General features: G+C 36.3%; 3 protein-coding genes across 4 annotated transcripts; 1 reads left to right on the forward strand and 2 right to left on the reverse strand.

Moving 5' to 3' along the window:
- Window positions 1–3,315: 3,315 nt before the first annotated feature.
- LOC111778983 (pfkB-like carbohydrate kinase family protein) lies at window positions 3,316–8,499 on the reverse strand. The gene is made up of 5 exons (XM_087119329.1): window positions 7,819–8,499; window positions 5,820–6,067; window positions 5,434–5,725; window positions 5,048–5,200; window positions 3,316–4,084 (listed from the first exon to the last, which is right to left on the reverse strand). The coding sequence occupies exons 1-5, from the start codon at window positions 8,179–8,181 to the stop codon at window positions 3,698–3,700; spliced, it is 1,443 nt and encodes a 480-aa protein (XP_086975455.1). The 5' UTR covers window positions 8,182–8,499; the 3' UTR covers window positions 3,316–3,697.
- A 6,279-nt stretch (window positions 8,500–14,778) lies between these two features.
- On the forward strand, window positions 14,779–21,139 carry LOC111778478 (transcription factor EMB1444). Of its 2 annotated transcripts, XM_023658334.2 has the most exons (12): window positions 14,780–15,816; window positions 16,056–16,226; window positions 16,430–16,514; window positions 16,629–16,670; window positions 17,091–17,150; window positions 17,442–17,555; window positions 17,857–17,889; window positions 18,020–19,027; window positions 19,129–19,230; window positions 19,496–19,636; window positions 20,402–20,527; window positions 20,697–21,139. In XM_023658334.2, exons 1-12 carry the CDS (start codon window positions 15,719–15,721, stop codon window positions 20,775–20,777), a joined length of 2,061 nt encoding a protein of 686 aa, XP_023514102.2. In that variant the 5' UTR covers window positions 14,780–15,718; the 3' UTR covers window positions 20,778–21,139. The 2 variants fall into 2 exon arrangements, with proteins under 2 accessions (XP_086975240.1, XP_023514102.2); XM_087119114.1 differs by lacking the exon at window positions 17,091–17,150 and having other exon boundaries at window positions 14,779–15,816.
- LOC111778479 (1-aminocyclopropane-1-carboxylate oxidase homolog 1) lies at window positions 20,887–23,614 on the reverse strand. The gene is made up of 4 exons (XM_023658335.2): window positions 23,399–23,614; window positions 22,916–23,330; window positions 21,748–22,069; window positions 20,887–21,615 (listed from the first exon to the last, which is right to left on the reverse strand). The coding sequence occupies exons 1-4, from the start codon at window positions 23,475–23,477 to the stop codon at window positions 21,364–21,366; spliced, it is 1,068 nt and encodes a 355-aa protein (XP_023514103.2). The 5' UTR covers window positions 23,478–23,614; the 3' UTR covers window positions 20,887–21,363.
- Between the last annotated feature and the right edge of the window lie 212 nt (window positions 23,615–23,826).

Raw genomic sequence — 23,826 nt, forward strand, 5'->3', positions numbered from 1 at the left:
CTCCTACTAACCTCTCATTCGCCTTTCACTCCGTTTCTTTGCCTCGTAAACAAACCAAAAACAACAACAACTTCCGAAGTCGAAGCTCACGAGCAGGACTAAAGAGTTAGAACGTAAAACTGTCTCTCCTAGTGAAAATTTCTACCCACTGAGGGGAATGAAGCCTGGTCCGATATCATTCCAACAGAACGACATGAGCGATGAGATCAGTCAAGTTTCACATGAATGACATCGAGCCAAACGACATTCCCCACAACAAACGGTAGATCGAGAGAGAGAAACTAGAAATAAGAGAGTAGAGAGAGAGAATAAGCCATGCATTTGGAGAATTAGGCATGGAGGTGCCCTTCTATACATATAGACGTAAAGGAGAGACGAGAGAAGATTCTCTTTTGGGGTCACATGAGCAGCAAAATGCTACCACTTTTTTGCATATTGCACACATCAAGACATATGGGCTTTTGTGTTTTTGTACGTTTCTTTCTTTACTCTTTCGTTTTTTTTCTTACTTTTTATCATCGTTCATACAACTTTATATTCGTGTTCGAGTTCAGAAATTTAGGGTTTAGACACTTCGAGATCTATTAGACACAAAATTAAAAGTTGGGTTCTTTTCGAATTCTGTAAATCTTTCAAGTAGTTGTTTGATCAAAAGCGTGTTTTTCAGGTCTTTCTTGTTCGTTTTGATTCTTTTTATATTCCACTCTGTCAAAGTCAACTATATTAATGTAGCTTTTATTATACTTTGAATTATTGGCAAATTATTATGATGCTCCTCTTGAGATTAGTTGGAGCATATAGCTTAGTGGTTAAGGAATATCTATCTTTTTCAAAAGAGCGTGAATCTTCGTCATAAAATAGTTACATTCTAAAAGCTATATCCAGACCCGAACAGCTTAAACACGCGTAATTTAACCTAGACATTTTGTTATTTACGTAAGTTAAAAGGTTGATACGTGTTACAATCTTGCACTTTGACATTTTTCTACTTGCTCTTACACCTTCGATCGAAGTGGAGTCACTGTTTGGTATAGGTTTGTATGGTTTCTTTGTGGCATCAAATGCATATAGTATCAGAGTCAGACACTAGGCGATATGCCAGTGAGGATGTTGGGCTTCGTAAAGACATGGACTGTAAGATCCTACATCGATTGGAGTGAGAAACGAGTGTCAGCAAGAACGCTGGCCTCGAAGGGGGTGGATTGTGAGATCCCGCATCGATTGGAGAGAGGAACGAGTATCAGAGCCAGACACCATGCGATATGTCAGAGGATGTTGGGCTTCGAAAAGGGATGGATTGTAAGATCCCCACATCGATTGGAGAGAGAAACGAGTGTCAGTGAGGACGCTAGCCTCAAAGGGGTGGATTGTGAGATCGTACATCGATTGGAGAGAGGAACGAGTGTAAGCAAGGACGCAGGGCCCTAAAGGGGGTGGATTGTGAGATCCCACATCGGTTGGAAAGGGAAACAAGACATTTTTTATAAGCATGTGGAAACCTCTCCCTAGCATACACGTTTCTGCTAGCAATAAGATTAGGCTTTTACATTTTCGTTAAAAACACGTATATGAAGCGACGAATAAGTTATCGATTTGTTTTATTCGTGGGTATCGAAGTAAAGGAAATAGGTAATGTTTGGCACTTGAGAAAAAGAAAAAGTGGGGGGAAGTGGAGAACCTTCATCAAATGATGGGTAGCATATGCATACACAATTGGATGCCAAGCTTATATTCCAAGCTTTCAAACACACAAGCTCAAGAACTATAAATATGGTAAAGCTATTTTGCAGGGACCAATGGCACACACAAAAAGAAGGAAATAAAGTAAAGTGGAATGTAAAGTTCTATGAGTGACATGTTTTATGATTTGAAATCGACTTTGTTTTCTCAAACATATCTATCACTTTTCTTTCTTCTTTTCATCTTTTCAGTAAGATTTTCTTAATGCTTTTCTTTAGCACGGTTGAGCGTGAATGCAAAGATTTCGTGACAAAAGTTAAAAACATATGCTAAAGTACGAACTATGAATTGAATTAAGTAAGCATTGAATATATATAAACAATGACTCGTGAAGATTAGACAACTCTACGTTATATGACAAACGAGCGAATGATTGTTGAAATGACAGTAAAGATCAAATAAAGTATTTGATAGAATAATACCAAAAACAATACCTCAACTAAAGTGAATAGGCATGAATGAAGATCATACATCCACCAAAGCCAAGAATGTCATGCTATGGTAGGTCAAATCTTATGTTGAGTTCAACTCAAACGATTGATGAGGAGATGTGCCTGATATGAAAAGTTTTCACATACTCCTATTAATTGATTATCACATCAGCATCTTTCAAAATAGGATAGGACCCACGAGCATTAAATAATTACTTATAAAAAGAAAATCATCTATGTGAACAGATAGAGTGAACGCTCCAAAAGTATTATAAATTGACAAAGTCGTGAACATAGATGAACTGAAGACCATATCCAAATGAGAGCAATCCTAAAAATAGAATGACTAAGAGAAACTTAAAAGAATGGAATGTCGAGTTCGTAAGGTGTCCTAATCTGAATGTCAAATCCTAATCCATATTCTAGACATGGGTCGTTACAACTGAGTGAGACCGTTTTACGTGCTCACTTTAGCTCCAACCTAGTAAGTCGACTATTAAGTTCCTATGTAGACATGTGATCGAGTTTCGATAGTCATGTAAGGATGATATTCAAAAATAAACTCCAACCCAATCTCTTCATTTCACTGTTCAAAGAACTTTAGTTACTACTTTTAATGTTCACTCACATGGTGGCTTCCTTGTATTTTCTATGACAAAAAAAAAAATCCTGAGAGTAATATGAGAAGCTTTTGTTCTTTCAATTATGATATCAGCAAGTTTATCTCTTTGTCCTGCAATGAGAAAGCAAGAATCAAAGTGCTTTTGGAGTACTTTGACAGTAATGTTAAACAAAACACTAATGAGAGAAGGTACCATTTATAATCTAAATGGCTATCTATTTCAAACTCTCAGAGACAATTTTAGTATGCAATCATACAGATTTTGAATGGTTTTAGTACCCAACAAAACAATCTCCTGCACCTGCAGCTGCAGAGTTGAGCCCAATTTCTATGACAGGGAAAAAAGTGTTAAAAGAAGACAAATTTGAGTATGATGGGTTACCTTTACCAAAAGCTTCGAGTCATCGAACATATCTATTCAAACAAGTCGAATAAACAGCTTTAAGAACTTTAACGATTTCATTGATGAATGATGAACGATGAACGAAGTGATGGAGTAAAAAACTCCCAAACCTAAAGGCATTCATAAGAAAGTTCTCCAAGGGTATTTATATTTACACAAATGCACAGTCCCAAAGAAGATTGGTTTTAGAGCCGTCCACACTGTTTATAAATCATTCAAACTAAGAACTCGTTTAAGAACGCATACAACTAGTTCGAGACAACAGCAAATTTGATTACATTCCGACCTAATGATAACATTAAAGAAGAAAAAAAAAAAAGACTTACATCTTCGTATGCCGAAAAGAAGAGATTGTTGAAGCCAAAGAATGCCTCCTGTTAATCCCACAGCAGTTCTTGGCTGCTAGAAGAAGATTCCATGAACAATCGTCTATGAATCTAATTCATCATCAAACATGTTTTTTACCTTTCATAGAACTGTAATTGTAACTAAAAGTTAATTCTAAGACGTCAATTTTCTTTCATATTGTGCATGTTCTAGCACAGGCAGCAATCTAGACAGCATCTTATGCAACACAACGTAATTTACCGGTCGGTTGTCTCCATTGACATCCGATTTCGACATTATTGTGATCTCTTGAGAATCCAAATTTTCACTGAACAGTTCATTCCAAAAGTCATTGTCTTCGTTGATATTTGCTTTCATCATAAGTTCTAATACTTTTTCCAAGGTTGCAACACTCCTACCAGCACCACAACCCATGGCTGTAGCAGCACCCACAGCATTCGCAATTGTTAGTGTGTCCAAGGTTGGCAAATTGTGTATATAACCATAGGCAATTGCTGCTACGAAGCTATCTCCACATCCAACAGTGTCAACAACATTCACCTTATTCACAAGCAGATAAGCTACATTTAGCAGTTATAGCACGCACTAGGTGAAAAAAACTTTCAAGAATGCAAATAAATATATTTTTTTTATAGGAAACATAAACCATTTCATCGATCGATGTATGAAACAGATACAAAAGGAAATCCTATCAGAGATAATTACGAACAGAGAAAATTGAATCCAAGTTAGAGCAAGATAATTACAAAGACCTTCCAATCTAAACTGATTGCATCAGTAGAATAATTAGGAAACAACCTATGTTGAGCACTTCGTTGAGGCCGCAAACGGTACAAAACCCCATCAGGGTAGAAGTTAGAAACATTTTTAGGCTAGTAAAGGTGTGCTTTTCATTAGCGATGGAGTTTGTCGATAGGAGTTGGTTATAAATAAAGGGTGTGGGAGAGGATGGCATAGGGAGTAATTGTGGGTGTTTAGTCTCGAGTGTACTTAGGTGGGAAGGGTCCGAGTACCAGAATGTAGATGTGGATGTTTATTTAGGCTTGATATACTCGAGAGGAAACGCTCCCAGTTTCTTGAACTACTTGAATATTCTACTGGATTTTCTTCCCTTCAATATTGCTTCTATTTCCATTTTAATTCTCTAGTTTCTATTAAGATAATTCTCCAGAACCAAGGGGTCGACCGAAAGGGTAGTGGAGTTACATGGTTAGTGTGTACATCAGGTGATTCACGTCGAGATTTTAGTGGGAATCGTCACAAACTAGCCATGTAACTCCACTACCATTTCGGTCACAAGCCATCAAAAACAAAGACCATCTAAACTTGTCCACAACAAAAACAAACTAAAAAAGAGCTCCATTCAATGGCAACATCACAAGCTAGGCTGTAATTAACATCTTCACAAACAAAAGTCACAAACTATTCATAGACATCAAGGAAATAACCTGAAAAATAAAGTTAAGAAATTGGATGGAAGCATATGGAACATTAATCTAATACCTTGAACGCAGGTGCACAAGCGATGCCCGTCTTAGTTATCAAAATTGAACCTCTCGGACCCATTTTGACAATAACCCACTTTGTACGCACGCCTTTCTTTAGCAACTCCTTCCCTGCTAGTATTGGATCCTTTATGCCAGTCAGGGACTCAGCCTGTGAAGTGAATTAAAAATAGATTTAATTCAGCAATATTTTGTGAACTGTTCTGCTAAACAGTTTCTAAAAAGATTATGAATTAAATTTAAATGGACAACAAATGTTTTCTTTAATGGAAAACTGAGCTATAACGGAAGGAATGAGAGAATACAACAAGACATCTTTTATTATATGCTTACAACTGAATGAAGAACATCTCATATGATACTTAAATGAATTAAGAAGTTTACCTCGTCAGACGTTAGAAGTAGAGCATCACTCATCCTCAAGAAATGGCCTAAAGCACTTATTTCGTCAGGAGTACCAACAGACAAGCTCTTTCCACGTGGTCCAGGATCAAAAAAGATCGACGTTCCAACCTCCAACGCATATTTTACAATTGAAATAATGAAGTTAGGTGTGAGCTCATCAAAGCCATAACCATTACAAAACAGGACCTTTGACCGTCTAACAGTCGTCTTAATCTCTCCAGATAGTTCGTTAATCCAGCTGAAAGCAGGCTCCTTAGAGAAATCAGCTCGACTGAAAAAAAAAAAAAAAGAAGAAATGATTCATATAAGAGTTAAATTCACATAACATGTTATTCTTTTTTTTCTTTTCTTTTTATGGCTTGTACCTGCAGAAACCATGTCTTTGTAGTGGATCCACCAGAACCCAACATAGAAGAGTCTCATAAAAGGTCTTAGAACTGGCAACATGACTAACATTACTCATTCCAACAGTAGAAATTCCTTCATCATGAAGTACATCAAGAAGAAATTGGCCATAGATTTCATTTCCCACATGACCAATTGTAGCACAACGAAGTCCCAATCTAGCAGCCGCTATTGCCATATTGCAGTTGCCGCCTGCTTCCCAATACCGCTGCCATACAGAACCACATACTCGATTAGAGATTAAAATATATAATTTTTCAGAGAACGACGATAAAAGGCAAAGGACTTGTTTGCTTGGCCAAGAAAAACTTCAATCTGAGACTGAAAACAGTATGATCATGCGAAACTATTCGGTTCGATATGTGGTTTGGAAAGTATGATCATGTTAAACTGTGAAAACCTTATAAATACTTCTCTTTAACTCAAAGAAATTTTCCGATCGTCCCTACACTTCAACTGGCTGCCTCATAAATCAAGCTTGTCCGATTAAATCATAACTTTTAATCTCATTGAGGCACTCATTGTCAAGTGTTCTTTGTCATTCCCACTTTTTCTGGTTCTATAGATAACGGTGTCCTATAGGTTAGAAATGCTATACTCAATAAATTATGGGGTCAAGAGTCTTTGAAAATACACCTTCCTACCAAGACAATCCCTTGTAGAATTAGGATTACGACCAACATTTCCTGATAGAAAACTAACAAAGTTAATGGAAAATCATCTTGTAACTATTTAAGAAGCATAGCCTGCAACATACCCCAATCTGCAGCAGACAATAGTTTAAGGTGAAGCTTATATCAAGACAATGTTTGAACAATATCGATGTAAAACAAATACCATGTCATAGTATAATGAACCCATAAACATATAGCATGATTAGTAGAGCTAGCCACAAATTCTTCAAGTCTGTTTCTTTCACAATACAAGGAGGGAGGAGGATGTGGAAGGCAACAATACGGCTAGAGCTAGAGTGAGGTCATTGCCGGCTAGAACTAGAGGGTTTGGCTGGGAAGGCCTACTCATTTACATGAAGGAATCATCAGCTTCTTTGATCCTAAGCTACAAATTTGTGGTCAAATAGCTTCAGAGATGGGCTTACTTTTTTCAATCATAGCAAGGCCTTCTCCTTTCTATTGGTAAAGGAAGGATTACAAGAAACTACAACTGTACTGCTCTCTTCCCAATATAATATCAAATGAAGCATAGAATTCTCACAGGAACATCATCTCCAGTATGAAAAAGTCCAATCCTGGTGCTTTGAGTTCAATGCACATTCAGCTAAAGACCATCATGCACTACGAAAAAGTTTCTATGCTCCAGCCTATAAAAGCGTTAAATAATTATCCTAACATTTCAATGAGCATAAAACTTCAACAGCAGTAATTTTTACCGTTCTCCCCATTCTCTATAACGACACATTCATAGAGCATTCATAGGAATTATCGGAATGAGCAAGAATACAAGATTTTTAAGCGAGAAGGAGAGATGCATTGAAGTTATGGTCGAACACATCATTTTTCTGGTTTTAAACTAGTGTAAACATGTTCCATCTTCTAATAACTATAGTTCACACTTTCTTATATCCAATTGGAAAAGTTTTTCTGTAACTTCAACTCGATGGGATTTCTTCTTTGTTTCTTTTCTTAAACGTTTCATACTATCAATGAAATTGTTTCCTACCCAATAAGGAACTATAACTATGTGTCCCCAAATACCTTACACAATTAAGAAAAGGACATGAAAACCACACAAATTACGGACCAAATTCAGCCAAATCACATTCATAAACTCCCAGGTAATGTAGTGAAATCAAGTGTTAGTAAGAATTCAAACAACGAACAACTTACTTAAAATCCTCAACTCCACGAACAACAGATTATTGAGACAACAACAGTGATGGGGCTCCATTTACACGCACTAAAAACAGGAAAAAGCCGGCTAAGAACAACAAAAACAAACCTTATCAGGAGGCGAGGAGGACAGGCGTTCCATATACGCCTTGCGCTCATCGTCATCTTCTGGAGGTAAATTAGGAACATTAAGCACAATATCCACACAAAGATTTCCAAGAGTAGCAACATCTATATCCTTGGCATTAGCGCTCCTGAATTTAGAAACCGCCGCACCCTCATTCGAGAAATTGAAGGAGCTCGCAAAATGCTTAGGCTCCGATACTTCAACCTTTTTGCAGCAAAGAAAAAACCGACTGGGTTTTGGAGAAATCGAAGGACGAACCCCAAAACTCCGATAAAATCCAGGGCGAGAAGGAAGTCCGGTGAAGCAATGGACAGAAGAATCGAGAGAAACAGCGGTTAGCGGCATTCGGACGGGAGTTAAAGACGAAGAGCGAGGGAATTAGCGTTGTGGGTTGGTGGGTTTCAAGCAGGAAGATGAGAAACAAGAGGAAAGCGAGGGAATTTGAAGCTCGACATACCGAATCAACCAAAATTATCCGCGAAATTGGTTCTTTCGGATTTATTCCTTCATGGGATCTGATTGATACCGCTAATCCTTTGCTTATCGTTCACAAATGCTTATTGTCAATGAGCCAAAACCCAAGAACCAAGAGCCCCTCGCTTCACCAGCAGGCCACGACCTACGACCCGCCCCCAAAACTCACAAAGGATTTCTGGCTTAGACGGAAGATCATAAGAGTAAATAAGAAACCTTTTTCTAAAACCTTTTTTTTTTTTTTAATATTTTTTTAAAATATTTTTTTAGATGAGACTAAGGACGGGATTATACTTCGGACTACCGCCCAATTTCTAATATCGCACCGTTTAATATAAATATATTTTCAACGTATATTAAAAAAATTAATTAATTAATTTCGAGATTTTGTTGTATGTTTTCTAATTTATAAATATTATGTTTAATATTAAATTTTTTAATTTTTGGTTTATTATGATTTTTTATAATTTTTTAATAAAAATTATATTAAAAAAATAAAAACTTTAAAATAACTATTTTTTTTTTCGAAAGAATAATGAACGAGAAAATATTATTTGCGGGATTTCGATTATTATTACTAATATTTATTTAAGGATATTTTAATAAAATGGTAGTCTCAAGCTAAGATTCTGCTCGTGAGCGTAATGGTATAAGTCTGCCTGACTATGAGACTGACTAGTCGAATAGAGACGAAAGTCGCCCATAGTGATTCGGGAGTTCTGTGTGGAAGGGCTCTCGCTCAACGAATCAAAGGAACGTCGGGGATAACAGACTGATGACTCCCAAGAACTTTTATCGACGGGGTCGTTTGGCACCTCGATGTCGACTCATCACATCCTAGGGTTGAAGAAGGTCCCAAGGGCTCGGTTGTTCGCCGATTCAAGTGGTACGTGAGTTGGGTTTAGAACGTCGTGAGACAATTCAGTTCCTATCTACTCTTGGTGTTAAAGAGAGAACTGCGAGGAGCCAACCCTAGTACGAGAGGACTGGGTTGGGCCAATTATTAAAATTAAAGTAACGAAAAAAATTAGAGGATCCATAAAATAATATTGAAATAGTAATTTCTTGGCTTAGGCTTCCAACTGAATTGACTTTATGGTCTTGTCGCCCGCCAGCCAAAGCTAAGAAAGGTTGCAACAGTCTACCAGTAGCGTACGAGAGGGTTACTGTACATACAAAAGTCTTCCCGTTTTTACGTAACCTTTTTTATTACCAGTCAAGTAGTACAACAAGGAACGTACACATCTCGTTACATGGCTCTAGAACATCCTCGTCGTCAACTGGGTAGCTAAGGTAGCATCTGAAAAGACAAAAAAAACTCGAATGAATATAAAAAAATATTTCGTCTCATTTTTAAATTTCATTATCTTTTTTCAAATTTAAAATATTACCATAATAAAAAAATCAAATGAAATTTTAGAATAAAAATTATATATCTTTTCTTTTTTTTTAATATAGGTAAACATAGAATATAATAGAAACTTTATGCCCATCAACTTTACTTAAATTAATAATTAATATATTATTTTACAACGAAATATAAAAGGCAATAATATTCTAAATCATAATTATAATTAAGTTAATTCTATAATTAATATTATTAAGATTAATTGTGTGTTCAGCTTGATTTTTAAAATATTTATGGAGGATTAAAATGATTTTTCTTAAATATTTGTGGTTAAAATTTGAAAGTAATTTTAAATCAAATATTGTAGTACCCGAGTAAAAGACAGGTATATGAATGAACCAATATCACATCGGAATGAGAGCGATCCTAAGAATACAATGTCTAAAAAAGACATAAAAGAATTGAAATCACTGTTATACCAACAAAATGTATTTTCTTTTCGGTGGCTTGATCATAGGAACTCCAATATTAAATGTGATTTATTTTTTTGAGCATTTCTATGTTGGGTGAGTGAGGACAAAACATGCTGGAAATACTCATGTTAGTCTGTGATGATAGTTTTCACTCTTGGAAGCGACGAGCAAGTGACGTTACCATATCGTATGAAATTGTCGGACCCATTAGATATCGAATCCATTTTTGAATCGTGGACATGGATCATTACAAATGGTTCCAGAGCGACAATCTCATCTCAGGGTGGACGGACTAAGTGAGACAACAAAGTAGTGGATAATCAACCAAGAGTATTAGTGGCTTCAAAGACTTGATAGCACCTTATCTTACCAAAATTTACATATGGTTGGGATGAACTCTATGTGTTCTTTGGTGGGTAGCTAGGATTTGACATTTTTAATATCAATTGGACATCGAAAATGATTTATTTTTAAAAGTTTATTAGTTTAAATGCATCGAATACTTTTAAATTTTAACGAAAAAAAATATTAAAATGAAGTATAATTAGATCGGTGGAAAGTATTGGTCGAGATCTTAAAATGGTTGGTCATGAGTGGAATTGATGCAATAATTATATCATTTAAAATAAAATGAGTGGAGCTATATCGTAAAAATGGTGAAGATCAAATCATCGACGTTTTGAATTGTATTTAATATCTTATTCACTGAGCTATGCTTGAATTGGTATTTGTATTTTATTTTAAATATTATTATTATTTATTTGTTAAATTAGATAAATTTATTTATTTTATTTATATGCTAATTTTGAAAAAATTTGTGTTTATCTTGAAATTGCCGTAAATAATTAAATAAAGAATGTCTAGGACGATGTAGAAAATAAAGATTCTTCATCTCAAAAGATACGTTCATATCTTTAACCTGATCAATTTTTATACAACAACTTGAACGTCAATGTATGTAAAGGATGCTAATGATGTCACGACCGATACATTATAAAGATTTCCTTCTTATTTTAACAAATTAAAAAAAAAATCACGCACTATTTTGATTAACAAAATTTATAAATTCAATAATACCTTTAAACTTTTAAAAAAATATTAAAAAGAAATTAATTTTATCAGTTTTGAATGAAAACCGTTAATATTTCCAACTTTTAATACTGTTTCTTTAAAAAAAATTAATTTTTTTATTAATACCCAGACTTTTTAAAAAAAAAATTCAAAAATATTATTTGAACATTTAAAAAAATTTTAACAGTCTTGAAAATTTAAGGGCATTTTTTTTAATTTTCTTTAAAAATTCAAAGATATTTTTTAAATAAAATATTAGCGGATTTTATTCCGAACTAATTATACCGGTATTTTTTTTTAATTTTTTAAAATTTAAAGATATTTTTTTAGACTTTTTGAAAGTTGCGTTTATAGATATTTTTATTAATTTAACTATAAAATAAATTCCAATATAAAAGTGAATCTTTATATATATATAGTAATTATTTTGTTGGGACTAAATTAAACGAAGCAATGATGAACAACGTTGAATGAATATTAGGTTTAATTAGTGCTGTTGTAGCTTTCTTAATTACTCAATCTTCTTCATTAAAATATTTATAAACGTATTATCATTCGATTCTCTAACAACTTAGATTTGTTCGGGCCACTAGCGTTCATTTTTTTTTCATTTTTTTAATGTAAATTGACAAACCGAGTAAATATTTGAACAAAAGAATCGCTGTTAAAGAACAAGACAGCAAAATATTTAAAATCAAGAGATTTCTCAATTATGACTACAAAATATTTTAGTTTATTTGTCTGAAGGGCTATAACGTCCCACATCAATTGGAGAAGAGAACAAAATATTCTTTATAAGGGTGTGGAAACCTCTTCCTACCGTACACTAGTGAATGCTTATCTTTTATCAAATGTTATAGTATTAATCGTAAGGTTTTATCGAGTCGGGTCAAATATAAACGATTTTTTTTTTCTTTTTCGAGAGGACACTATCCACTAATGTCTCGGGTATATATATATGCATTATTCAACTTTGGTTTTCAAATGGGTTTTCCATTTCGATGCTGATCGATATTGACGGAGTGACATTTAGAGAGAGATATCAAAGTTGTCACTCATTGCATCGAAAGACTACGGACTCATCTTGTAGATTACATGTTAGTAAAAAGCTAAGCTATGAAATCTACTAGGGATCATGTTGCTTTCCAACTCCATTTTAGAGAGAGAATCTAAAGACGTACCCAATTTTTCGATTTTACGTTCTTTTCATCGATTATTGTTCGTGACCCGTTTGAAAAATATGTAAGAATTTTTAATTTCATTCGTTAAAATACAAATTTAGCTGTCAGTTTCTCTCGATGATAGATATATGATGTATTTTGTGACACTAAAATAAATGAGAAGTACATGAATGAATCGATACCATATCTAAATGTATGATAAGATGACTAAAAAAACAAACATTTTAGGAGCAATGTCTCAAAACATGCTGGAAGGACTCGTGTTGGTTTGTGGGGATAGTTGTCACGTAACCATGTTGCACGGGAGTGTCGGGTGTCACAATCGCACTTTTGATGGCAGAGGACTTACGATTGTGCGGCACTCACTTTCCAACGACAAGTGAGCTAAGCCAATTCGTTTTTGCGTCGCTTACAGCCAAGTGACGTATGCTCGAGCCTCTGGCCTCGATTTTAAAAGAAGGTTTTGAAAAAGACGTTATATAAGCAAGCAAGAGAGAAATAACAACGGCTCACAGTATATAACCTTGGGTGGGGAGAAGTTGACAACTAGTCGTATCCCTCTATAGTACATTCTGAGACATCTCATGTCTGACCGGCCTATATATGATATTTATGAAACGTCATACTTACTAGAAAAGACATAAAGGGTTGCGCTTGTCATGAGCATGCCGCCTTGGACAACACGCCTAAGATGAGCATGACCGTGACATCCGTCACATGCAGTTTCCCTTTTTTCAAACTTAATTATCCATAAATAAAGTATATTAACCTTTTGTTCTTCCCTATAATCACTCTCCCCTAAAAAATAGGAACAAACAAAAGAAAAAAAGAATGATTGAAAATGAATGGCAATAATCCCACAAGATCACACACTCTTAAAACATACACACATCATGGGATTCCCCAAATTATGTCGTGTTGGTGTGTTGCATCAAACATGTTTTTTTTTAATTCTATGTTATTACAACGTTAATCTAGGAACACGTTACTTACTTATTACTTATAACAGTGAAAATTGTCCCTACCGACTAATACGGGTTTTTAGAGAAGATGCATGTTGTTAGTATAGACAGTGACTTTCAATTCTTTTAAATATTTCTTAGTCATCTTATCCTCAAGATCTGTCTCATTCGGATGTGATTTCAATTCATTTATGTATGCATCCTTTATTCAGATCTAAAAAATAAAACATTACGATAAAAAACAAACTCTCTTTAACCGGGAAATGGGACATGGAGGGTAATTGTGACAACTTTTATAACAACAAAATCATGGTTGAAAACGACCTCAAAGGAGGGTTTAGGGTTTATGCCCAACATTCATATGCCCTTTGTCCAACAAAAAGGCTAACCATTACCAAAAATAATGCCATTTTCCTTCCTTACCCATCATGTTGTTTCCCATATTTATTTCTTTGACGCTTTCCACAAAGTGAACATACTCAAAGAAAATAAAAAAATTTATCAATATAAGCATAGCTCAACTGATTAAGACATATATTTTGTCAATATAAGCATAGCTCAGCTGATTAAGACATATATTTTGTCAATATAAGCATAGCTCAACTGATTAAGACATATATTTTGTCAATATAAGCATAGCTCAGTTGATTAAGACATATATTTTGTCAATATAAGCATAGTTCAGCTGATTAAGACATATATTTTGTCAATATAAGCATAGCTCAACTGATTAAGACATATATTTTGTCAATATAAGCATAGCTCAGCTGATTAAGACATATATTTTGTCAATATAAGCATAGCTCAACTGATTAAGACATATATTTTGTCAATATAAGCATAGCTCAACTGATTAAGATATATATTTTGTCAATATAAGCATAGCTCAGCTGATTAAGACATATATTTTATCAATATAAGCATAACTCAACTGATTAAGACATATATCTCGACTAAGATGTTAAACATTTGAATCATTTTGGCCGTGAGTTGTTAAATTTTGTATGAGAAGATGGTATCACAATGAGAGTAATCGGTATAATTATTAGGTGTACAATTTTTCGACTACGTTCGACACTTTTTAGGTGTTGAGAAGGTGAACATATAATTTAAACGGCCGATACGTATTTATAATATGCTCGGTATAATTACCGATACAAGTATAATTCAGTAGAGATTTCATGAAAGAAAAAAGGAAAAAAAATTATAAATTTGGTATTAGTGGCAAAAAAAAAAAAAAAAAAAAAAAAAAACTATAATTTCTTTTTCCCTTTTTGCCCTTCGTATCCACTGATATTACAAAAATACCCCCCCACTAAAAAGGAATCCTTTGCTAACATACGCTGAAAGAAGAAGATTGGCAAGGGCTGAGCGGCGCCGGTAATGCTAAAACGAGCCGTCCGGTTGTATTAAAGCCGTTGGGTTTCAAGTTCTCCAGCATCCGTTATTGTGTGTGTGTGTGTGAATCTGTTATTGTTCCCTTCACCAATTGAAACAAAGCGATCAGAATTCAACGGAAGCCTCAGAGCTTTCTCGCTCTCTTTTAAGCATTTCAACGTTTTTTTCCTCTGAGGAAAGCTGTGGGATCTCTCTGTGAAGCCGATTTAAGAAAAAGAAAAGCGACAATGCAAGAAAAATGTAGATCAGGGCGTTGAATTTCTCTGTGATTCTCCTTGTTTCTTTCGGTCAAAAAGCTTCAATCAATACTGCTTCTCTCTGTAAAGCGGCTTCTTGAAATCCTTCCCTTTGACGCCTTTTTGGGTTTTTTTGGTTTCTGGGTTTTGGTTTTGGGTTCTTATTTGATTCTTGAAAACACTTCTTCGTACTCCTTTTTGTTGTTTTTATGACGATTTCATAAGTTTATCCATGTCGTCCGACATAAGCTAGGATTTGATTTTGCCCTTGTTTGAGTGATCCATCAGCCGTATTTGAGTGTTCGTTTGGGATTTTACTCTGTTGCTGCTGTTATTGTTCTTCATGGATTGTTATACTTATATGACCTATAATGGAGTCCACTGTGTTAGAAGCTATGTTGTTGTTGATGCTGAAATTTCCTTGATATCGTCTTGTTTGTGTTGAATTTGTTGAAGAATTCGTGTATTTGAGTTGGGGTTTTTTGGGGCTGTTTGAGTTTTAAGGGGATGGGAACTGATCGTCTGCTATTACCAACAATTGGACCGCCAATAAAACGGCGAGCAGGGTTGAGGAGAAAGCAGGCTGGTAGAGGCTCTTATAGGGGAAGCTAGGAAAATTGGGGGTTTATCTTCTCAAGGCGTTTAGATTTGGGGGTTTTCAAGGTGGTTTTAGGAACACGCCCTGTTTTGTAGTGTATTCTTTTTAGGGGGCATTTAGACAAAATTGGTTCAGTGAGCGATGGGTACTACTGATTTGCACCAAATACTCAAAAGCCTTTGTTGCAACTCTGAATGGAAGTATGCTGTCTTTTGGAAACTTAAGCATCGAGCTCGTATGTAAGTCGTTTTTCTGTCGATTTTCTTGTCATTTTATCATTGAAAGTTACTGTCCATTTGTTAATCTGGTTCTTTGATGTATGAAGTAGATAAACTTGATGGCTAATCTACGCATAACTTATCTAGATAGTCATTATAATCTCGACCTTGAAGTTAAAGGTTCAAATCAATAGCAGTCCGGGGAATATAATTGATATAAATGTTTGATCTGTTATCTTTTAAATTAATGTTGAATTCAGGGTGCTGACTTGGGAAGATGGCTACTACGACAATTCGGAACAACATGATCTGCCCGAGAGCAAGTTTTACAGTAAAACGATCGAGAAGTTTCATGATGGATGTTATTCACACGACGCTCTAGGATTAGCTGTGGCAAAGATGTCTTATCATGTATATTCTCTTGGGGAAGGGTAAACATCTCAACATTTGTCATTCTATATGGTTATTTTAAGATTAGTTCAAGATAATTTTGGTTAACCACCATTGTTCTTGGATATATTCTTATAATTTATCCTTAATTCGAGTTTTCTTAAAGATAAATCGGTTTCTCTGGGAATCTATATAAGGTTCTAATTGGCTTCACCTTGTTTTAATTATTATTTCCTTTTGTAAGGATTGTTGGACAAGTAGCAGTTACTGGAAAACATCAATGGATTACTGCAGATGAGCAAATTCCAAATTTCTCTTCAACACTTGAGGTGCTATATTTTCGTGTTGTGCAATAATTTAAGTTAAATGAAGTTTATCATGCTTGTTTTTCGACTATTTCGGGCTGTATTTCATTACTCATTTTCCGATCACTTTTTTAATAGTACTGCGACGGTTGGCAAACTCAATTTTCAGCTGGCATTAAGGTATGACAGCCTTTCTTTCCCTTCGCCCACGTTTGAGTGACTAGTGTATTTCTCCACCGGATTGTAATTTTGACTTCACAAATTTGGGAGTCGATACTGTGCTACTCGACACGTTAAATTTCTTATTTTTTAGTTTGAACCCACGTTCCTCAAGGATAGCAGTGTATTATTACCCATAATATATGATTGCAATAATATTCATAGGTTTTCTGAATTATGATAACATTTAGTATTTCTCGTTAATATATTTATCATCTCGAATCAGCTTATAGGGTGGGTTCGGTCATGAATTCAACTGTTCATATGCTGTCCTGATGAACAGTTTGAGAATAAATCCAGATTATTCAATTTTTTCTCTGCTAAATTCCGTTATATATTCTTTCGAACTCTCTACTTAACTGTTATTTATATGCTTTGTAGACTATTGTTGTTGCAGCCGTTGTCCCGCACGGTGTTTTACAGCTTGGATCTTTAGATAAAGTAAGATCATCTTCCTTCTGGTAGATTGTGGAAGTTTGTGAATTATGATCCGAGCTGAACGTCAACTTTTTGTTTGGGGTTGTAGTATACATAATTATTCTCAATCCTAGCTGTAACTGACCTTGTTTCATACGATAGGCCCCCCAACATTATAATTTATTTCAACTTATTGTAGCCTTACATTTCTTACAATATTTGGTATTTGGCATCTGTTAGAGTTTAGTAGCCTTCATTACAATACTCGTGATGCTTTTGGTTTTTTGATGGGTCCTTTTTTGTTATTGGAATTAGGTCACTGAGGATGGGAATCTTGTGGCTCGCATCAGAAACGTCTTTCTAACTCTTCAAGAGTCTTCAGCTGGGCATATTAAGCCAATGCATTCTTGTGAGAGTTCGGGATATGTGGTAACTCCCTTTCTGTATCTTTTACCTTCCTCTCCTGTAACGGCCTAAGCCCACTACTAGCAGATATTGTCCTCTTTGGGTTTTTCCTTTCGGGCTTCCCCTCAAGGTTTTTAAAACGCGACTGCTAGGGAGAGGTTTCCACACCCTTATAAAGAATACTTCGTCCTCTTCCCCAACCGATGTGCGATCTCACATCTCCCATTTTTAACTGGTTTAGGCAATTAAATAATTTCTGTATTGGTTTGATGTGATAAGGTATGTGCTAGTTATGCTGATGATATCAAAATTTTCTTTTCTGTAGGCAGACATTCCATCTAGAAGCTTAGCAACAGAGGTGAGCCCCGGTGGCGTTAACAACTTAAGACACCTATGAAAATAGAGACAGTACAGTTATTTGTTGTCTACAATTTCCTTCCTGTGATCATACTTAGGAATATTCTTTTAATAGTCTACTTTGTGCTCAGAAAAATGAAGTTGAAATGGTCAGCAAGGATGTGGGGATAGAGTTGTCAGGATCTGGGGGCATTAAATCTCTAGAAATCAAACCAGATGCTATCAATGTGGACAGTTTTAAGTCGCAAGTGAGGTTGCTTGATGACAGGATATGTGGAGGGGAGCCTAGTGGGTGCAAAGATATCGCTGGCGGTTTGAAACAAAAATTCAATGTGGGATCGCAAAACTCCGAAATGGGTATGGTTCATTTATCTGGTCCAGCTGAAAAGATCATAACAGATGAAGCATACTTCCCTATGAATCCTCACGCCTCGTCTGTTTGTGGACTTAAACACGAAGGGATGTGTAGTCAAACCAACCCTTCAGAAATGTACTTGCAAAATGATGTCGAAGCATCAGAAACTATTAATGTGTATCCATCGAATTCGTCGTTGAAGTTCCCTGCTGGTTATGAGCTACATGAAGTACTAGGACCTGCTTTTCTGAAAGATGCTCTTTATCTTGACTGGAAAACCGAGTACATTTTTGGTGGTAAAGCTTTTGAGTTATCTGAGGGAACGAATGGTAGCCATTTGACGTCTGATTCACCGACCGAGCATCTTTTAGAAGCAGTAGTGGCTGATGTTTGTCATAGTGGTTCTGATGTTAAAAGTGACACATCTCTATGCAAATCTGGACAGTCTCTGTTAACGACTGAAAGAATTCCCAAGCCTTCAACAAATGTTACGTCTGCTTGTTCAGAAGGTTATACAATGGGTCAAAGTCAGACATCTTTTATTGGAGAGGAGATGCAGAACTCTTTAAGCTCGTCAGGAGTATGTGGGGTGATGTCCACAAAAGGGTTTTCGTCGACATATTCTGGTACCGGCAGTGAGCACCTGGAGCAGTTTTCAGAACCTGCAAAGAACAGTAAAAGAAGGGCTAGACCTGGTGAGAGTTGTAGGCCGAGGCCGAGGGATAGACAATTGATCCAGGATCGAATCAAAGAACTTCGGGAGCTAGTACCAAATGGAGCAAAAGTAACTTCTGAGAAGCCATTCTTTCATCTTTCCTTGATAGAAGTATAATGTTTCATTGCTTTTTTGCTTTATCCACTAAAGTTTTCTTGCTTGTATCACAGTGTAGTATTGATTCATTGCTGGAGCGCACAATCAAGCACATGTTGTTCTTGCAAGGCATCACCAAGCATGCTGACAAGCTAAACAAATGCGCCAACATGAAGGTAATTGGCTTCGAAACCGAAGTGTAGCAGGAAAGTTAACTTTTTTTGAAAGCTTAAGAACTAAACCTGTAATTTAACCGGACAACTATCGTTTAATATGACCCTTAATGCCACACGTCGCATCCCTTGTTATAGTAGGCTTAGACTTTCAACTTGTCTGCACTTGAGTAACATTTTTATATGAACTCCAAAAAAAAAATAGTAACAGTTTTATGTTATAATCTTGAATAACGTTTTCCTCTTCTTACATGTTATGTATTTATAGTTGCATCAAAAGAAAAATGGCATGCTAGGATCCTCGAGTACTGATCAGGGTTCAAGCTGGGCAGTTGAAGTCGGTGGTCAACTAAAAGTCTGTTCAATAATTGTGGAGAATCTCAACAAGAACGGTCAGATTCTTGTAGAGGTATGAATTATGAAAATTCATCTTTTATTTATCATGATGTTTCTTGTGTGTATCTATATCTATCTATCTATATATATATATACAACTTTATCATAGAGCAAAATATTAGTCAATTTCTCTTGGGTAGAACCGTTTGTATCTGTAATACTCCAAGCACACTACTAGCAGATATTATCCCCTTTGGGCTTTCTCTTTCGGGTTTCCCCTCAAGATTTTTAAAATGCGTTTGCTAGGGAAAGGTTTCCACCCCTTATAAAGAATGCTTCATTCCTCTCTCCAGTCGAAGTAGGATCTCACAATTCACTCTTCTTAGGAGCCCAGCGTCCTCGCTGGCACTCATTCCTCCCTCAAATCAATGTGGGATCTCACAATCCACCTCCATTCGGAGCCCAACGTCCTTGCTGGCACACCGCCTAGTGTTCACCCCTCTTTGGGGCTTAGCGTCCTCGCTGGCACACCATCCCGTGTTTGACTTTAATATCATTTGTAACAGCCTAAGCCCACCACTAGCAGATATTATCCTCTTTGGGCTTTCCCTTTCGGGCTTCCCCACAAGATTTTTAAAATGCGTTTGATAGGGAGAGGTTTCCACACCCTTATAAAGAATGCTTCGTTCCCCTCTCCAACTGATGTAGGATCTAAGAGTATCCATTGTTCATATTGTTTCTTCAGTTTACCTCGTTTATTTGCTTCAATTTTCCATCATCGGTCATTTACTTTTTCCTTAGTTTAACATAATGACAAGTGATACCACGGTGTACGCAGATGTTGTGTGAAGAATGCAGCCATTTTTTGGAGATAGCAGAGGCTATTAGAAGCTTGGGATTGATAATATTAAAAGGCATAACAGAAGCTCATGGCGACAAGACATGGATTTGTTTTGTGGTTGAGGTATAAACAACTAAAATTACCAGCACATGAGAGTTATTCTTTGCCTGCAACACGTAACATGTTTCGAAACAACTAGATACATAGATTTGAACTTTATATGCTATAAATACCGGATGAAAATCTGTATATTAGCAATCATTGTTTGATATCTAGTTTTGAACGATTGTAGGGGGAGAATAACAGGAGCATACACAGGATGGATATCTTATGGTCACTTGTTCAAATACTACAGCGAAGTAATACAATGTGACAGCTTCAACGCCTCAACTTTTTGCCACTGTTTGTAGATTCCTCTGTAAAATATCATGAGTTTCTTGTTGTGAATCCATCTGTCTCCAGCTTTATAGAGTACTGCAGCACTTTTCTCAGAGATGCACCTTTCCCCATTCAGTCCTCAAAAGTTGAACAAAAAGAAAAAAGAAACCTAAAGAAGGGTGCTCTAAAAGCAAACCAAGTTTTTTTTTGTTTTCTTTTTTTGGGTGTGTTTTCTAGCCGGTGTTGTCATTTGTTTGAAAGAAGCTTTCCACTTGATAGAGTGCAACTATTCTGTATTTGTACAACCCATTTGAATAGTATAAGTTCATTTGAACAATATAAGTCTTTATTTTTACACCCCTTCCCATCCCCAAAAGAAAAACTTCATTCTTAGTTTAGTTTTGTTTTGGTGTGAGATCCTACGTCGGTTGGAAAGCGAAACAAAGCATTGCTTATAAGGGTGTGGAAACCTCTCCCTAGTAGACGTATTTTATAACTGTGAGGTTGATAGCGATACATAATGGACCAAAGCGGACAATATCTACTAGCAGTGAGTTTGGACTGTTCCAAGTAGGAGGTTGTCATATTCTAAAATAGGGTAAGGCTGAGCTACCGTCTAATCCCTTCAGTATATAGTTGCTCAGATACTCATTGATGTTAGTGGGTCTATATATGGGTGGGTTATCCTCTGATTGAAACTCTTTTGCAGGTCCATAAGGTGTGAGCCTATGTTTTGCGCTTGGATAAAAGAAACATGCTGCTGATACTCTCTTCCCATTGCTCCTTGCCAACACCCTATGCTCTACACTCTTGATCTTGTCATTGGTGATTAGCTGCATGGTATCGATACAAAACAATGTCGAGTTATGCCACTAATATATGTTTGTTTGTCTGTTGGCACGTTGATAAAGGGCTAATATTTGACGTGGAGTTTATGTATATAGATAGATAGAAGGCATGCGCACCTGTAGAAGGTCGCTGATGTTGGCGAGTAGTGCTCCGGGGAGAGGAGGAACATGGAGCCATTGGTTTTGATGGAGGACTTGGAGGCCACCAGTGTTGTCTTGGAGGAGAATTGTCAAAGCAGAAGGGTCTGAGTGTTTGGTGGTGCCCAATGTGAGCTCTGGTTGAGGACAGGGTGGGTAATAGTGACACACAAGAGTTTCAGATTTCATGCATTCTAATCCTGCAAGGTAATCACTGCTCAGCCCCAATGCCTCTGATAGCAACTCTGATATCTTATCTCTTAGCTCTGTCATCTGCTTTATGTATTCACTCACTGCCTCTCTGTCAAACACAAAAAAGAAACTAAGATGAGCTTTTTATCAACCTGTAGATTGAGAATTTATTGAAAGATGATGGACTAGTTTGAGAAAGAAACTACAACCGTCCAAGACCCCTACTAGCAAATATTGTCCACTTTGGCTTGTTATGATTAGTGTCAGTATCATGGTTTTAAAACGTGTTTATTAGGGAGAGGTTTCTACACCTTTATAAGGAATACAATCTACCCTCTTAGAGGCCTCGCTGGCACACTGCCTGATGACCGACTCTGATAACATTTTTAACAGCTTAAGCCCACCTCCCTAGCAAATATTGACTGCTTGATATCAGCCTTATGGTTTTAAAATGCACCTACATGAGAGATTTTCACACAAAGAATGTTTCGTTCCCCTCCCCAATAGTGGATAATTTGAATGGTTAGAAAATGTACTAAAAATAGGAGCCTTTATTATGGGTAATTTTAAAACGTGTCTAGAGAGGTTTCCACACCTTTACAAGGAATACAATCCACCCTCTGGGGTCCAGTGTCCTTGCTCGCACACCTGATACTATTTGTAACCGTTCAAGCCTACCGTAAGCAAATATTGTCTGTTTTAGCCTAGTACATATCGTCGTCAGCCTCAGTTTTAAAATGCATCTATTAGGGACAGGTTTCCATACTATATAACAAATGTTTCATTCCCATCTTCAACCGTTATTCTGGGTAATTAGAATAGATAGAAAATGTACGAGCCTATGTAACTTTTTTCTTTGGTTTTGGACAGCTGTTTTGATATGATAGAATCAAATCAGTTGAAAGGTGTTTTGAAAATGTACAACATTAGTGAAAAAGAAAGAAAGGATTTGAACCTGCATGTGGGTGGATATGCCTGAGGGTTGAGAGGGCCATGTTGATACTCAAAAGCTATGGAGTCTCTCCAACTTGCAGCCTTAGAAACAAGAAGATCACCATTACAATAAAACCTAACCTTCTGTGAAGGATCCCTTGAGTACCACTTCATCTTCTCCTCTCTTGGCTGTTCATGAAACTCCCTTATGCCTTCCAACATTCTCTCCATCACCCCATTTGGGACTCCATGGTTCACCATTTGAAACAGCCCCCACTTCTCACATGCCTCCCCTATCTCCCTCACCACCTCCTCCCTTCTCCGCCCCTCCCTCAGATCTATCACCGGCACCTCCGCCACCGCCACCTTCCTATTCGCACTCTCGGGCGGGTGGATGAAGAACTTCGGGATCGTCGTAGCACCTCTATCCATCAAACCTGTTAAACAAAATGAACAAGATCATGCACATTCAACAGACACGAATGAATTCAAATTCACTCGAGACCTTTTACTCCCGACTTTGTATCGTCGAACTCCTTCACTTGTCGAGCTCTTTGCGAGTCGTCGTCACCGGAGGAATCCATGTGGGAGGAAGTCAACTATTTGAAGGAGGAGGTTGAGAGGTATGGAACTAAGAAGAGGAAGGATTATATTTGAGGGTTTTATAAGGATTTGGTAGGGAAGGCCATACCATATTGTCTTCCTATAGACCACAAACTAAGCAATCTTTCCATTTATTAATTCTTTTTTTAAGTTGAATTTCAAACTAAGCAATCTTTCAATTTATTAATTCTTTATTTATTTATATAAATTTATGAAATTCATGGTTAAATTTTTATTTAAATTATTATTTATTAAGTTGACTTGGAACCTACCTAGCTCCATGGGACCCATGCTAAAAATAAATTATTTTTTTTAAATATAAATAAATAT

The sequence above is a fragment of the Cucurbita pepo genome, chromosome 17 (genome assembly GCF_057944985.1).
Source record: "Cucurbita pepo subsp. pepo isolate OVF chromosome 17, ASM5794498v1, whole genome shotgun sequence".
NCBI classification, from domain to species: Eukaryota; Viridiplantae; Streptophyta; class Magnoliopsida; order Cucurbitales; family Cucurbitaceae; genus Cucurbita; species Cucurbita pepo.

What these genes read in the sequence shown, in the direction of transcription:
- LOC111778478 (XM_023658334.2), top strand. Translation starts at nt 15,719, where the DNA reads ATGGGTACTACTGATTTGCACCAAATACTCAAAAGCCTTTGTTGCAAC. An exon ending in AATTTTCAGCTGGCATTAAG is followed by an intron (nt 16,671 to 17,090) that starts GTATGACAGCCT and finishes TATGCTTTGTAG; the next exon opens with ACTATTGTTGTTGCAGCCGT. An exon ending in TAGTACCAAATGGAGCAAAA is followed by an intron (nt 19,028 to 19,128) that starts GTAACTTCTGAG and finishes CTTGTATCACAG; the next exon opens with TGTAGTATTGATTCATTGCT.
- LOC111778983 (XM_087119329.1), bottom strand. Translation starts at nt 8,181, where the DNA reads ATGCCGCTAACCGCTGTTTCTCTCGATTCTTCTGTCCATTGCTTCACC. An exon ending in CCTCCTCGCCTCCTGATAAG is followed by an intron (nt 6,068 to 7,818) that starts GTTTGTTTTTGT and finishes TCTGTATGGCAG; the next exon opens with CGGTATTGGGAAGCAGGCGG. An exon ending in CTTGTGCACCTGCGTTCAAG is followed by an intron (nt 4,085 to 5,047) that starts GTATTAGATTAA and finishes CTTGTGAATAAG; the next exon opens with GTGAATGTTGTTGACACTGT.
- LOC111778479 (XM_023658335.2), bottom strand. Translation starts at nt 23,477, where the DNA reads ATGGATTCCTCCGGTGACGACGACTCGCAAAGAGCTCGACAAGTGAAG. An exon ending in TACAAAGTCGGGAGTAAAAG is followed by an intron (nt 23,331 to 23,398) that starts GTCTCGAGTGAA and finishes TTTGTTTAACAG; the next exon opens with GTTTGATGGATAGAGGTGCT. An exon ending in GCATATCCACCCACATGCAG is followed by an intron (nt 22,070 to 22,915) that starts GTTCAAATCCTT and finishes TGTGTTTGACAG; the next exon opens with AGAGGCAGTGAGTGAATACA.